The sequence below is a fragment of the Aquarana catesbeiana genome, linkage group LG12, assembly GCF_042186555.1.
Source record: "Aquarana catesbeiana isolate 2022-GZ linkage group LG12, ASM4218655v1, whole genome shotgun sequence".
In the NCBI taxonomy this organism is placed as follows: domain Eukaryota; kingdom Metazoa; phylum Chordata; class Amphibia; order Anura; family Ranidae; genus Aquarana; species Aquarana catesbeiana.
Genome location: NC_133335.1, coordinates 193,973,546 through 193,990,421, shown reverse-complemented (window position 1 = coordinate 193,990,421; position 16,876 = coordinate 193,973,546). Strand labels below are relative to the sequence as shown.

Below are 16,876 nucleotides of genomic sequence, written 5' to 3'. Positions count from 1 at the left end.
CACTAATTTACATTGTAGCAAAGTGTCACTTCTTCAGTGTTGTCACGTGAAAAGATAGAATAAAATGTGAGGGGTGTACTCACTTTTGTGAGATACTGTACATGTCTCCTGCATGTATCCTTACCTGTCGAATATCTCCCCTTTAGCTGTTTGGAGCCCAGCAATACTCCAGATTCTATGGGCAGGTTCAGTAGACTCCCCGCCCACCTCTACACTTCCCTTGGCCAGGCATCGATATTTCTTACATTGAACTTTTGCTGGTCTCGTGGATTATGCCCCATGATCACTAACATCCAGTCAAAACCCAGGAAAGTCACCACATGACTTCAGCTTGCCCAATCATGCTGAGGTGTGAAGCAGCCAATCCTGGGAGAGCTGGAGAAGAAAGGAGGGGGGGATGTGAAGTACACAGAATGTCTCTCTCACACTGGTGCATGAGATAAGAAAATGAGCTGTCTTTCACAGCAAGGGGGAAGAAACACACCTATTTCTCTATGTGTCTGTTTTTATCTTACTGAAGAAAGATAAGAGGATTGCTCAGAGATGGATTAACTCTTTGTTGCAAGACTGGGCACAGATTAAATATCTGTAACAGATAAGAGGCTTAATTAAAAAAAATATATTTTGGGTTTACATCCACTTTAATGCTGCTGCACCATTCTCCTCTGGCCAGCAAGCCTGAAATCCTGGGAGATTTAGTTCAAGGCTGCCATTTAATTAAATGCTTGTCTTATCCCTTATAAGAAAAAGGGAAGGATAAGGGAATTACACATATAAATAAATTTATAGACACTAGAAGATTAGATGGGAGGGGGATTCCCCCCTCACTCATTATTTTATAAAGGGGGAAGGGAGGAGAGGGGGGAAAAGAAACACAGATACACGATTTATAATAATTATGAACTATAGGGATATTATTCCCTTCCTAAGCACGAATGTATTTTGAGGGGTTTTTTTTTTTTTTCTCACAAATCACATTATTATGAATTGAATGAATAGTCATTATTATCACTATTGACACGAATTAGAATAAAGGGGGATTTATCTTATAATGAACTGAAGTGATTAACGACACGAATTAGAATAAGGGGGGAATTTATTTATGATTTTACATTTAAAAAACACTTTATAATTATAAGCACGATTGTACACGGAGGGGGATGGGTAAGTTTTTTTTTTTTTTCTCAAATACATAATAATGAATGGAAGGGATAATGACACGAATCAAACAAGGGGGAATGTATTTATAACTTCATCTTTAAACACTTTATAATTATAAGCACGATTGTACACGAAGGGGGGTGTTGGGGGAGGGAATTTTTTTTTTTTTTTTCCATCATATATGTAATGTCGACTGCTGGGACAGGGGGGGAAACTGCGGTAGGAGAGGAAGGATGTAATATGTAGTATGTTTTCTTTCTGTGGATTGAATATAGGGGTATAGAATGTTGTATAGATGATGTATATATAAATGAAATAATACAAAATTTTGATTATTAAAAAAAAAAAATTAAATGCTTGTCTTACTAAACTATAAATCCCAGTGATGTGTGTGTGGCAGGAGGAGTCTGGAGGGCTTTATATTCTTTGCACGGGAAAAGTCAGTGCTTTTGGCACTGTGGAATCTGAGCATTCCAGACCTCTTGGAGTGAGCCACTCGGGAGCACCCCATAGTAGGCCTAGAATTGCTACTTGTTCGATTCGCATAGTGAGGCTGCTGCTGAGAGACCAGTGCATCTGCCAAACTAGCTGAACTGTTAATCGCCAAGAGACAAGCTCATCTGCCAGACCAGCTAAACTGTTGGTCAAGTCAACGCCACATTGGGACCAGTTCAAGAGGGCACCAATTCTACCATTACACTTTACAGTCTCAACGAGGAGTTGGTGAGCAGGCCAACGACCCAACTGTATCACTGATAGTACACAGACCACTCAGGGCAGGATACCATTAACATTCCCCTCATATTCAATTACCTCAATTGATGTTCCAGCCACTTGAGTTTACATCACTTTGTTGCAAGCTCAGGGTGCAGTTGTACTACAGCTTTGCCGTGCACTTCTGGACTCATGAATGTTCTGCCTTGCCTTGTTTAATCTCCATTTCTCACTACCTGCAGAATATAAAGACTCTCTCTAGTGCACCAACAGTAATGTAATGGACCCAACAACAGCCAGCAGAAGGTCCATCTTAGAGAATGCTCCTTTTACTAAGTTTAATGGTCCCCTCCTTTTTTTTCTTTACATTGTTTATGCTGTTTAACGCTGATCGTGCTCACACAAACGGTCTAGGCCTAGCACAGCCATCATTTGGATACATGGGCAGTATAGCTTCAATGTTATTAAACAAGATCTGTTCACTGCCTGTTGGGTTCTATGAGTGGCACTGCTACTGTTTTATGCTGATTTGGGGCCATTACACCATTTGTGCTGGATTGTGTAACCCATAATAGTTGCTGGTTTACATTTGCCTTGTCAACCACCTTTCTAAATAATAATATACAAGTTTACTTTTTACCAAAGCCTTGGTGTTTCTCTCAAGAAAGCCTTAGTACTGAGTGTTATAGAATTTCTTAGTGTTGCTAGCTTCTTTTCTCAATTAACCTGGTGTTGCATAAGGTCTGAGGCCTCTGACAGATCGTGGCAAAAAACAGAAGACCAATTTTTTTACCAGAGGCTCAATCAGGGGTGTAAATTTTTCAGTGTTCTGGAGAATATTTTATTATATATGATTTGGTTACCTGAAAAATACATCCAAAGAGCTAAATAAGACTTCTCCCCAGCTCCACAGGGTTTCTTCTGGTGGTGTGGAGATAGTGGGGAGTAAGTTAAGATCTTGTTTCCAGAGCACATGGAAATGGTAAGTGATGAGGCTTTCTGAGGATAAGCTACATGTGAACATGTGACTTGTGAAATAAAATAATAAATCACTGTGGAAAAGTTACTGCTCAGACAGCTTCACAGCAAAAAGTCTAAATTACTCCCCTACGATGTCACTTTCCAAATGTGTTAGCTTCTTCCAGAATGCTATTTGTCTAATTCAGATGAAAATGCAGTATAATGGTGCTTGGAACCCACTGTGAACACATAAACTACATACTGGGCTCCCTGCTAGAGTTAGCTAAAGACTCTTTTTATGATTAGAATTGAAAACTGGATACAGATGGTGGTGAGTTAACAAGGCGCATGACCCAGTATTTTATATGTGAGGGCTGTTTTCCTCAACTGAACATCATCAGAACTGAATATTATACCAGTTCTGATGATGTTTTATGTGAAAACATACTGTAAATTAAGCATGCTTTCAGAAACAGGAGTGTTAATAGTTATGTTTTATAATTTAACAATAAACAGAAGAGAAATCCAAATCAAATCAGTTATTGGTGTGACTACCCTCCTTCGCCTTCAAATCAGCATCAGTTCTTCTGGGTACACTTACAAACAGTTTGTGAAGGAACTCGGCAGGTAGGTTGTTCCAAACATCTTGGAGAACTAACCACAAATCTTCTGTGGATGTAGGATTCAAGTAATCCTTCTGTCTCTTCATGTTATCCCAGACAGACTTGATAATGCTGAGATCAGGGCTCTGTGGGGGCCAAACCATCACTTCCAGGACTGCTTGTTCTTCTTTACACTGAAGATAATTCTTAATGACATTGGCTGTATGCTTGGCGTCATTGTCCTGCTGCATTATAAATTTCGGGCCAATCACATGCCTCCCTGATGGTATGCCATGTTGGATATGTATCTGCTTGTATTTCTCAGCATTGATCCTAGCCAAATCTTCAACTCTGTTTGCAGAAATACAGTCCCAAACTTGCAAGGAAACCCCACAATGCTTCACTGTTGCCTGCAGACACTCATTAATGTACCGCTCTTCAGTCCTTTGGCTACAGTCCTTCTGTATTCTGTGTAAACAAACTGCCTCCTGCTACAGCCAAATGGTTAAAATTTTGACTCATCAGTCCAGAGTGCCTGCTGCTATTTTTATGCACACCACCAGTTATGTTTTTGTGTCTTTCATCTGCTGCATTACGTTTTCTTGGCCGACCACTGCATCTACGGTCCTCAACATTGCCCATTTCTTTGTGTTTCTTCAAAAGAGCTTGAATAGCATATCTTGAAACCCCAGTCTGCTTTGAAACCTTTGCCTGGGAGAGACCTTGCTGATGCAGAGTAACTTGTGTCCTGCTGCTGTGCTCAGTCTTGCCATGGTGTATGACCTGTGACATGAAACTGTCTTCCACAACCTCACCTTAGTAGCAGAGTTTGGCTGTGCCTCACCCAGTTTTAAGCCACCTACACAGCTGTTTCAGTTAAAGACAAAACAGGGAAGAAGGTGCTTCTAAGTGCAGTAATAAAACACATTAATGACAATAAAGGGTTAAAAACACTTACAAGATGGAAGTGAAAAACAGGCATATCAATGAATCCATAACACCCAACCGGATGCCTCCTGGGAGTAAAGACAACTGCAGGTGGAATTTCCAGCCGACCAGCGGTCGGAAATACTGTGTCTCTGATCCAAGATGGAGAGCAGTACTGTCAGGGCCGGACTGGCCCACCGGGATACCGGGAAATCCCCCGGTGGGCCGGCTGTCTGGCTGCCCCTGGTGCCGCTGTAAGGGCAGCGGCGCCTGAAAGAAACATGGCCGCGGGGCCGCCAGGCTTACATGCAACTGCGCATGCGCCAGCGCTACTGTCGGAAGTGTGTAGGGCTTTCCCGAGCTAGCCGCGCTCGGGAAAGTCCGTACACACTCGGCAATTCTCGGAAATGCGGGCGCATGCGCAGTGACAATGGCGCCGATCGGCGCCATTTTTAAAAGTACCGCAGTGAGTACTCATCTGGTGGCCTCTTCCTCCTGCCCCCACTGCAGCCTCTGACCTCCTGCCCCCACTGCAGCCTCTAACCTCCTGTCCCCCCCCTGCAGCCTCTGACCTCCTGTCCCCCCCTGCAGCCTCTGACCTCCTGTCCCCCCCTCCGCAGCCTCTGACCTCCTGTCCCCCCCTGCAGCCTCTGACTTCCTGTCCCCCCCCTGCAGCCTCTGACCTCCTGCCCCCCCTGCAGCCTCTGACCTCCTGTCCCCCCCCTGCAGCCTCTGACCTCCTGTCCCCCCCCTGCAGCCTCTGACCTCCTGTCCCCCCCCCTGCAGCCTCTGACCTCCTGTCCCCCCCCCTGCAGCCTCTGACCTCCTGTCCCCCCCCTGCAGCCTCTGACCTCCTGTCCCCCCCCTGCAGCCTCTGACCTCCTGTCCCCCCCCTGCAGCCTCTGACCTCCTGTCACCCCCCCTCCGCAGCCTCTGACCTCCCCTGTACCATCGGCAGCCTCTGACCTCCCCTGTACCATCGGCAGCCTCTGACCTCCCCTGTACCATCGGCAGCCTCTGACCTCCCCTGTACCATCGGCAGCCTCTGACCTCCCCTGTACCATCGGCAGCCTCTGACCTCCCCTGTACCATCGGCAGCCTCTGACCTCCTGTCCCCCCCCCTGCAGCCTCTGACCTCCCCTGTACCATCGGCAGCCTCTGACCTCCTGTCCCCCCCCCTGCAGCCTCTGACCTCCCCTGTACCATCGGCAGCCTCTGACCATCTATTGTCTTATATCACGTCTGCAGTCTGGAGTGGAGTCAACAGTGGGAGTGCCTCAGGGATGGGGGTCATGGGAGAAGTCAGACATGTATGGACTGTGGAGAGGAAACTATGGGATAAAACCAGAGCCACCGAGCTGGAGCCGACTGACTGAGCCCTGCATGGTGCACCTGAGAGGAGGTCAGTGACAGCGCCGCCAGGTCAGCCTGAGAGGGGGGGTCAATACAATATTGTAAGGGGGCACTGATATAAAGGTTTACCCCTTATATCAGTAAACCCCCTTACTTTAGTGTTTTCTTTCTGCGGAAGGTGGTCTCTGGTCACCAGAGTCCTCCCCACATTCCCAGAGTTCCCCTTTACATCATAGTCTGCAGGATTCCACCTTACAGTGCAAGGGGGAACTCTGATGTAAAGGGGAATGCAGAGGACTCTGATATAAGTGGGGTCTCTGGTCACCAGTGCCCCCCTTTTATATCAGAGTTCCCGCTTAGATCATGATCTGCAATGTTCCCCTTTATGTCAGAGTTCCCTTGCACTGTAAAGGGGAATCCTCCTGATATATGGGGGAACTCTGTGTTGGGTTATATTAATCTGACTTTCATGTAAATGGAGAAATATGGTTTTTGACTTTTGTTTAACTTAACACATTGCTAATAGCAGTTTATAGCTTAAATATTGATATTTGCACTGAAAACTGCCATTTACGGCACCTTTTTTTTGCAGTGTCAATAAAAAATGTGCCAGTAAATGGCATGATTTTTGCCTTGAAAAAAATTGCTGCTGTTTGTAAATTCCATGTCTCTCTTATCTATATATAATACACTCTTCAAATGTGCTTTAAAATGCATGGTTTTCCTTTTTGTGAACAAGAAAATAACGACGTTATGCGGTTGGGCTGGTATAAAAATACTATGGGGCTGGTATGAAATTATTTCCAGGGCTGGTTTTTATTCCCAGTCCGGCCCTGAGTACTGTCAACACCATCATGGAATCCAGGCAACCAGAAGTGATGCCAGAGTGGGCGGGACATGTTTCCGGGCATGCCCAGTCACTACTTCTTCAAAAAACGGCACTGTACAAGCACTCCCTCAAAACAACATACAGGTACGTCATTTCACGTGAAGTGGTTAATGTGGTTTATTACTGCACTTAGAAGCGCCTTCTTCTCTGCTTTGTCTTTCCGATTGTGTGAGAGTGTGCTTCCCTCTTCTAAAGTGCTGATGTGGTGCATTAATCACATTTCATGAGCCATTCATGTACTGTTTGGTAAAGTCCCCTTGTTATCCAGCGCACCCTATTCTCCAAACTCTGTTTCAGTTAAAGACTGTGTTTCAGCCTACATATGAAATTGATGATCATTTGCACCTGCTTGGTTTAATTGGTTAATCATACACCTGACTCTAATCCTACAAAATCCTTGACTTTGTGCAAGTGTACAAAGTGTGCAAGTGTAAGAAATGACGTTGGTTTGAAGCCAAAGGGTAGTCACACCAAATGTTAATTTGATTTAGATTTGATTTAGATTTTTCTTCTGTTCACTTACTTTTTCTTCACACCTGCCTAAAACTTTTTCCACTGTACCATACAATGAATATATATATATATATATATATATATATATATATATATATATATATATATATATATATATATATATATATATTTATTTCAGGTACTTAAATAGCACCGTCAAATTACGCAGCGCTTTACATATATATTGTACATTCACATCAGTCCCTACCCTCAAGGAGCTTACACTCTAAGGTCCTTAACTCACATTCATACATACACATACTTGGGACAATTTTAGACAGGATCCAATTAACCTACCAGCATGTCTTTGGAGTGTGGGAGGAAACCAGAGTACCCGGATGAAACCCACGCAGGCACAGGGAGAACATGCAAACTCCAGGCAGGTAGTGTCGTGGTTGTATATATACAGTATATATATATATATATATATATATATATATATATATATATATATATATATATTTATATATATATACACAGTGGGGACGGAATGTATTCAGACCCCCTTACATTTTTCACTCTTTGTTATATTGCAGCCATTTGCTAAAATCATAAAAGTTCATTTTTTTCCCCTCATTATTGTACACACAGCACCCCATATTGACAGAAAAACACAGAATTGTTGCCATTTTTGCAGATTTATTAAAAAAGAAAAACTGAAATATCACATGGTCCTAAGTATTCAGACCCTTTGCTGTGACACTCATATATTTAACTCAGGTGCTGTCCATTTCTTCTGATCATCCTTGAGATGGTTCTACACCTTCATTTGAGTCCAGCTGTGTTTGATTATACTGATTGGACTTGATTAGGAAAGCCACACACCTGTCTATACAAGACCTTACAGCTCACAGTGCATGTGAGAGCAAATAAGAATCATGAGGTCAAAGGAACTGCCTGAAGAGCTCAGAGACAGAATTGTGGCAAGGCACAGATCTGGCCAAAGTTACAAAACATTTCTGATGCACTTAAGGTCCCTAAGAACACAGTGGCCTCCATAATCCTTAAATAAAAGACGTTTGGGACGACCAGAACCCTTCCTAGAGCTGGCTGTCCGGCCAAACTGAGCTATCGGGGGAGAAGAGCCTTGGTGAGAGAGGTAAAGAAGAACCCAAAGATCACTGTGGCTGAGCTCCAGAGATGCAGTCGGAAGATGGGAGAAAGTTGTAGAAAGTCAACCACCACTACAGCCCTCCACCAGTCGGGGCTTTATGGCAGGGTGGCCCGACGGAAGCCTCTCCTCAGTGCAAGACACATGAAAGCCTGCATGGAGTTTGCTAAAAAAAACACCTGAAATAAGATTCTTTGGTCTGATGAGACCAAGATACAACTTTTTGGCCTTAATTCTAAGCGGTATGTGTGGAGAAAACCAGGCACTGTTCATCACCTGTCCAATACAGTCCCAACAGTGAAGCATGGTGGTGGTAGCATCATGCTGTGGGGGTGTTTTTCAGCTGCAGGGACAGGATGACTGGTTGCAATCGAGGGAAAGATGAATGCGTTCAAGTACAGGGATATCCTGGACGAACACCTTCTCCAGAGTGCTCAGGACCTCAGACTGGGCCGAAGGTTTACCTTCCAACAAGACAATGACCCTAAGCACACAGCTAAAATAACGAAGGAGTGGCTTCACAACAACTCCATGACTGTTCTTGCATGGCCCAGCCAGACCCCTGACTTAAACCCAATTGAGCATCTCTGGAGAGACCTAAAAATGGCTGTCCACCAACGTTTACCATCCAACCTGACAGAACTGGAGAGGATCTGCAAGGAAGAATGGCAGAGGATCCCCAAATCCAGGTGTGAAAAACTTGTTGCATCTTTCCCAAAAAGACTCATGGCTGTATTAGATCAAAAGGGCGCTTCTACTAAATACTGAGCAAAGGGTCTGAATTCTGTGTTTTTCTGTCAATATGGGGTGCTGTGTGTACATTAATGAGGAAAAAATATGACAAAATATAAGAGTGGAAAAACCTAAGGGGGTCTGAATACTTTCTGTCCCCACTGTATATATATATATATATATATATATATATATATATATATATATATATTATATATATATATATATATATACACACAACAAGGGGCTACAGCACAGAGAGTATAATTTTTTGCTCCTATTAAGGAATAATCAAGCAACTATAGGCATTCACCCTTCAATGAAGTCACGTGTGCAGTGACGCAACGCATCAAGGAGGAGCCAGGTGTCATCACGGCCGCGGCTGAGACTGGAAGTACCCATTTTACTGCTGATTTTCAAGTTTCACCATACTTATTGAGCCAAGAGGCCGAGGCCATCCCCTGAACATCCTGTTTTTGCTGAGGCGATTGCTGGAGGTTGATCGATAGTGGGAAGTCTTCTTCTGTTTACCTGAGCCCGACTTGACCCGTAGGGGTCTCTACTAAAGGTGAGAGGCTGGGGGAAAGGAGTGGCGCACTCTTGGATGGTGATTGGATGAAGTGGTCATCGATTGTTTCTTTGCACATGCACTTTTCTGTATTCATGAACAGCTTCATGAAGATTTGACTTTTTTACCTTATTGGAGCTGGATCATACTGTGTTGCTGTTTTCTTGTACATTGCACTTTATATTGCTGTTTGCACTTTATTAGAATATTGGATATTTACAGATTGAATTCACTGAGCTGTGTCACATTTGCACTTTCAAGTTATATTGCACTTTAGATTTTAATTTGTCTTGTTATCATTATTATTATCATTCATTGAAGTTTGGTTATACACTTATGCTGCAGTATCGCCGCATTCTATTTGGCTTCTTGCTGACAGCCTTATAAGATTGGTTTATGTTTATATCAACTAGTTTCCACTTTATTGAAGATTGACTATTTTGTTTCATATTGTTGTGACTCATTTGTGTGAGTTTGTTATATTTATGAGTCATTTTGTTGAATTTGCACTTATTAGTTAACGCCACATACTATTTTATCTTTAATATTTCTGGCTGTGTGGGAACACTTTTATATGTTAGTGGCTTCTTCCACTTATTTTTATCATTATTAGCTACTTGTGGTCTTGTGCATTAGTTTACCCCCCTGCTTGACAGCTTTAGGCATTGCTACCTTTTAATAGCTTTACGCACCCCTGACCTTTTAATCACTGACCCACAGTAGAAATAGGGATATGTCTGGGCTATGAAGTTGTTTTTCAGAAGCTCATAGAAACACCCCCCCTCCCCGCCCCATCTCCCCTCCTAGCAGTGTCTATGCGGTTCATCCTGCATCACCTTCCAGCAGTCGCTCAGCAGCCTACCCTACTCTTCTTCCCAGCAGTGACTCAGCAGCTCACCTCAAGCAGCAACCCCTTCCCAGCAGTAACGCAGCAGCTCACTCTGCTGCATCCCCCCAGCAGTGACTCAGCAGCTTACCTGTTGAGAGAATGACCTCAGTGCCTGCAGGTACAGAAGCCAGTGAGGGCTTGATTTAAACTTCATTTATTGCTATTAATATATAAATATCTGAATGTTCATAGTCTGGTCACACTTTAGGTCTTACTTGGTTGTGCTTTCTTTGCACTTTCTAGTCTTGTTATTTCTATACCATCTACATTGTAGTTATCATAACAGATTGCTACTGACCTACAATGGATATTGGTGGAAGGAGCTCAGAAAGTCGAACAGGACTTTCAGCATTGGTCCTCTCCGTTTTCTCTTCCATAACAATGTGGGAATAGCCCAGAGCCATGAACCAGGTAAGAAGAATGATGGTTATGCCATTCATGTCTGAGGAGGGAATGAAAAACCTTATTAAACCATGCATATTTTGTGTCACAAAGCAGTTCTTACTAGCTAGACTAGGCAATAAATAAGCTAACAAATCACTGTTCTGAATATATATATATATACAGTTGTGTTCATAGGTTTACATACCCTGGCAGAATTTATGATTTCTTGGCCATTTTTCAGAGAATATGAATAACACAAAAATATTTCTTTCACTCATGGTTAGTGTTTGGCTGAAGCCATTTATTATCAATCAACTGTGTTTACTCTTTTTAAATCATAATGACAACAGAAACTACCCAAATGACCCTGATCAAAAGTTTACATACACACGTTGACACAAAGGGGTTTGAATGGCTATTAAAGGTAACCATTCTCACCTGTGATCTGTTTGCTTGTAATTAGTGTGTGTGTATAAAAGGTCAATGAGGTTATGGACTCCTGACAGACCCTTGCATCTTTCATCCACTGCTGCACTGAGGTTTCTGGATTCCGAGTCATGGGAAAAGCAAAAGAATTGTCAAAGGATCTGTGGGAAAAGGTAGTTGAACTGTATAAAACAGGAAAGGGATATAAAAAGATATCAAAGAAATTAAGAATGCCAATCAGCAGTGTTCAAACTCTAATCAAGAAGTGGAAAATGAGGCGTTCTGTTGAAACCAAACCACGGTCAGGTAGACCAACTAAAATTTCAGCCACGGGGCGTGGCTTAGCGCATGGAGCTGTAGGACGCACATCGCGGCAGCTCCCGGTCCTGACGATCTCCACGGGGTCCTATCTCCTGTACCATCGCCCACCCAGCTACTAAAAACGCCCTGATGGGTAAAGGAAAGCCCAGGGACCACTCGAAGCCCGCCGGTGACCGGTCACAGGGCGATTTGGGGAATTTTGTGACCCGATCCTCTGCAGCCTACCAAAGCCAGAGAGCCTCCAAGATGGCGGCGGCGCCTCCGTCCCCGACCCGATCCGCACATGCAGACGCCGAACAGGTACTACCCAGAGGCCGCTCAGTCTCCCTCACAGATCTGGAGCCCCCACTATATAACCCACACAGCCCCCAAAGCCTCTCTCAGGCCTCCCTGTGCTCCGGGGACGGATGGGACATGGAGTCACAGATGCGATCCATGCATGCTTACCTCCGCTCTTTACCCACTAAAACTGACTTTGAACATTATGTCTCCCGCATGGAAAAATCATACAGGAAAGAGATTGCTGAGCTTAAGAGGGACCTAGGGACTAGAATGGAGGATGTAGAAAATACCACTGATGGTATGTGCAATACATTACAGTCCCATGAAGAGATCCTTAATACCCATACTAACATACTACAGCAGCTCATGTACCACCAAGATGACATCGAAAACCGCAGCAGACGGAACAATATTAGAATCCGTGGTATACCAGAAACCATAGATCATAATGACTTACATGGGGCAGTCACTGCCATTTTCAACCAAATCCTACAGCAACCCAAAGATACCCCTATTGAGTTGGACAGAGTTCACAGAACCTCGGGCCCGAGAAGTTCTGATTCCTCCTTTATTCGGGACACGCTCTGCAGGGTGCACTTTTACAAAGTTAAGGAGGAAATCATGAAAGCAGCTAGCACACAGGACTCCATTCGGCTGAATGACACTCCAGTCATGCTGCTACCTGACCTGTCGCGCCAAACTCTGGCCATGCGACGTGCACTTAAACCGATTACATCTGTTCTTCAGGAAAAAAAGATTAAATATCAATGGCGGTTCCCTTTTCAACTGTGGGTTCATCATGAAGGCAAAATGGCCCTTTTCCGCACACTAGGAGATCTGCCAAGGTTTCTGAGCACTCTGGAGCTACCCCAGATCTCCCTGCCAGATTGGCCCCTTCCTTCTGCTACTCCGGGACTCCCATTCCACACACCATGGCAGAAAGCCAGCAAGAACAAGCGATCCAGAAGCTCCCCTCAGAAGTCTCCAGATGGCTGACTGGACTCTAGTCTCTACAAACACCACATTTTTACCCTGCCACCGTGACTATTGTTTTATTTGTTTTTTTTTTCCTCTTTCTTTGAAGGAGGGAGAGAAAAGGAAAACGGTGCAGGCCATCTATCTTTGAACCACTTTTAAGTGGTAATGGTCTCCCTGGACTACCTACACTAATAGTGTTACAGATCCAGCATCCCCCCCTCCCCTTTTTTTTTTTTTAATATATATATCTCCCTTTTTTTATTTTTTGCATCATTTCTGCATATGCCTTTTTGTCCCCTCCCATTATACTAATTGGATGTCCTTTTCAGGATGATCCTTTCTTTTTGTTGTCTGCATTTTCTTTCTGGGGTCAAGGTTGGGGTGGATAGGTTCTGCAATTATAGCTTACCCCCCCCCATTGAAACTCGCTCTTGACTTTGAGTTAACTTATGGTAGCCTCATAGAAATGCTTCCATGTTTTTTGATGTGTTTAGGAGGGGGTGGGGTTACACACGTTATATGTGTTAAGTTACTACTTATATGTTCTTACCAGGTTACCTTATCATAACAAATTGATGGTTATATTTCCACCAGTTATTGCTCCCCCCGTGGACCCCGGGACCGGGAGGCACTTTAGGTGCTCACCACATCCCCCCCTTAGGACTTGTAGTGCTTTTTTATGCACTATATTGATATTAGTCTATAAGCACTTTACAGAAATGTTTCTACACTAAAATGATTACTTAATGCTGCCACCTAGTGGCTTATTTTTTTACTTCTTTTTCTCTCTTACTTTCTTCCCTCCTTTTCTTCCCTCCTCTCCTGCTTTTTCTTTCCCCCCTATCTACCCATTTTCTTCACTTCCCTGTCCTAGGGCTGGACGGACCTCGGTGCTGACATTATTAACATCTACAGCTACCTCTCCTCACTCATGCTATGTCTTTACTTGAGCATCTAACCCTATCGTCCTATAACTGCAGAGGCTTTTATACCCCTGAAAAAAGAAGCCAGGTGTTATACCATTTTCATAAAGCTAAGACTAAAATCCTGCTTCTACAAGAGACACATTTTCGGGGTTCAGAGATTCCATCCCTTAAAAATCCTCATTTTCCCCAATGGTTCCACAGTACGAACCCTCAGGCAAAATCCAAAGGGGTGTCTATAGCTTTTCATAAATCGTTCCACCCAGAAGTTTTAGACTCCCTGATAGACCCGCTAGGGCGTTATTTATTCCTCAAACTCAAATTTAATTCTTCTGTCTTTACAGTGGCTAATGTCTATGGACCAAACCAGGATCAAGGGAACTTCCTATCCAAGGTTCTAAACAAATTGCTATCATTTGGGGGTCCTTGTGTCATTTTAGGTGGCGACCTCAACACAACTCTCTCTCCAGCCGTGGACAGTTCTTCGGGTAAGTCAGCCATGTCCCACACGACTCTTACACACATAAAGTCCCTTTTAAATTCAGCACAGCTCGTAGACGTATGGAGGATACAACATCCTCTTGAGAGAGACTACAGTTGTTACTCCGTAGCTCATAAATCTTATAGCCGTATCGATTATTTTTTAATCTCCCAGTCATTACTTGACATACCACTTAAGGCCTCCACAGGAAATATTCTCTGGTCGGATCACGCACCCGTACACCTCAGTCTAGCCCATCCACCGAAATCCCGTACCCGGTCCTCATGGCGACTAAATGACAACTTATTGACTGACTCGGTATGTGTTGCAGCGGTTGAAAAAACGATTAGTGATTTCATTGCAGTTCATCGCCAAGATGATACTAGCCCCCTCATTAAATGGGAAGCCCTGAAGTGTGTACTTAGAGGGACCCTAATCCAGCATGGCTCTCGGTTAAAAAAAGCTAGAATGGCCGACATCTCACGCCTTTTATCTATGATTAAAACGCTTGAATCTACACATAAACGAGACTCAGACCCGGCAACATATACCGACCTATCTAACGCACGTAGAGACCTGTTCCGTCTACTAGATGCCAACTCTCTTATAGCCAGAGACCGAGGACGTAACCGACATTACACTCTAGCTAACAAATGTGGACAACACCTCGCGAGAGTTCTTCATCCTCGTCCCCCACGCCGACCTGTGCCACAAATTTGTACATCTGACCAACAAAAAATTAATAACCCCAATGGCATTTCTGACGCATTTAAACAATATTACTCAAACTTATACAATCTCCACACCCCAAACGGGGAGACCCATACAAACGACACACACCTATCCTCCATGCAGGACTACATCTTTGACACAGCCCTACCACAACTAAAACCTGAACAGGCATCTGCCATGGACGACCCTCTTACAGTAGCGGAATTCACTGTCGCTATCAAAAGCCTGAAAAATGGTAAATGCCCAGGCCCCGATGGGTTTTCCCCAAGATTTTATAAATCTTTTGCTCAACATCTTACGCCACTGTTAGCTAGCGCATTTAACTCTATAGACGATACCCATCTCCCCTCCAGAGACCTACTAGCAGCTAATATCTCAGTAATACCCAAACCTGGCAAAGACCCCTCTCATTGTAGCAGTTATCGCCCCATTTCACTCCTTAACCTTGATATTAAGCTCTACGCCAAAGTCCTGGCTAACCGCCTATCTCCTATCTTACCTTCACTCATACATAAAGACCAGGTGGGATTTGTCCCAGGCCGAGAGGCTAGGGACAACACCACAAAAACCATTCACCTCATTTCCTATATCCAAAAACCTAATCTAAAAGCTTGCCTGCTCTCGTTTGATGCCGAGAAGGCCTTTGACCGGGTCAACTGGGATTTTTTACTCCTCTCTTTGCAACAGATAGGCCTTGGCTCCACTTTTGTTTCTAGGGTCATGGCACTATACTCACGTCTCTCGGCGTCAGTCCTGGTCAACGGTTCCTCCTCCGCTTCATTCCAGATTTCAAACGGCACACGACAGGGCTGCCCCTTGTCTCCCCTCCTTTTTGTTTTGGTGATCGAACACCTGGCCCAGGCCATTAGACAAAATGCATCCATAGTGGAAATTCAGACACCCTCATCTGAACATAAACTTTCGTTCTACGCAGACGATTTATTAGTCTACATACAACAACCTCATATTACCCTACCCTCACTGATGCAGGAATTTCATAGATTTGGACAGTTTAGTAATTTTAAACTGAACATGTCTAAGACTGAGGCCTTAAACATATCATTACCTCGAACTACCCTTACCCAACTACAGACTAACTTTCCCTTTCAATGGGGTTCCAGGGGCATCTCTTATTTAGGGATTACGATTCCGGCTAATCTTTCCGATTTATATGCTCTAAATTATATACCCCTCCTAACCCGAATTAGGAAGGAATTGGAATCCTGGAACCCCTCTACACTGCCTTGGTTTGGGCGTATCAATACATTGAAAATGGACACCCTGCCAAAATTACTATATTTATTTCAAACCGTTCCTATTATGGTCCCTAAACAATTTTTTACATCTCTGCGCTCTATGTCCATACGATTCATATGGCAAAATGGCATGTCCCGTATTCGTCACAACTTACTCACATACCCTAAAATACAGGGCGGAGTGGGCCTACCTGACTATGAACTATACCATAGAGCTGCACTGTTATCCCAGGTCCTAGAATGGTTCCCTCGCCCTTTCCCCAAAGCGTCCACCATGGTGGAACAAGATCTATCCACTTTTGATCTCAGGGCCTTGCTTTGGGGATATGGACGACATTTACACTCACTCTCCTCTACTTCCCCACTGACGATTGCAGCTTTACATTTCTGGTACAAGAAGGGCATACAGTCTCTTCTATCCTCAGACCCCTCCCCTCTCACTTCTTTATTTGACCACCCTGCACTCCCTCAAGATAATGGTTCTAACACATTAGGCCCATATTCTCGTTCTACGTGGCCTGTAGCGGGATCATTTGTGAACCCTACCTCTGGTGCACCCATCCTACCAAACACGCAAGGTAATTGGCTCACAGCCCTCCGTATATCCTCCTTTTGCTCTGACCTGTTCTCCTCCTCTCAAATCCACAGACCCTTAACAGAATTCGAACAGCTGT

At 44.0% G+C, this 16,876-nt stretch overlaps 1 protein-coding gene across 2 annotated transcripts in view; it reads right to left on the bottom strand.

The window, feature by feature from the left end:
• ASIP (agouti signaling protein) overlaps window positions 1–16,876 on the bottom strand; it is a 129,960-nt gene that overhangs the window by 28,506 nt on the left and 84,578 nt on the right. For both annotated transcript variants that reach the window (XM_073606362.1, XM_073606363.1), the window contains one exon: window positions 10,718–10,861. In XM_073606362.1, the coding sequence (XP_073462463.1) occupies window positions 10,718–10,861 (144 nt within the window). The remainder of the gene's footprint in view (window positions 1–10,717; window positions 10,862–16,876) is intronic.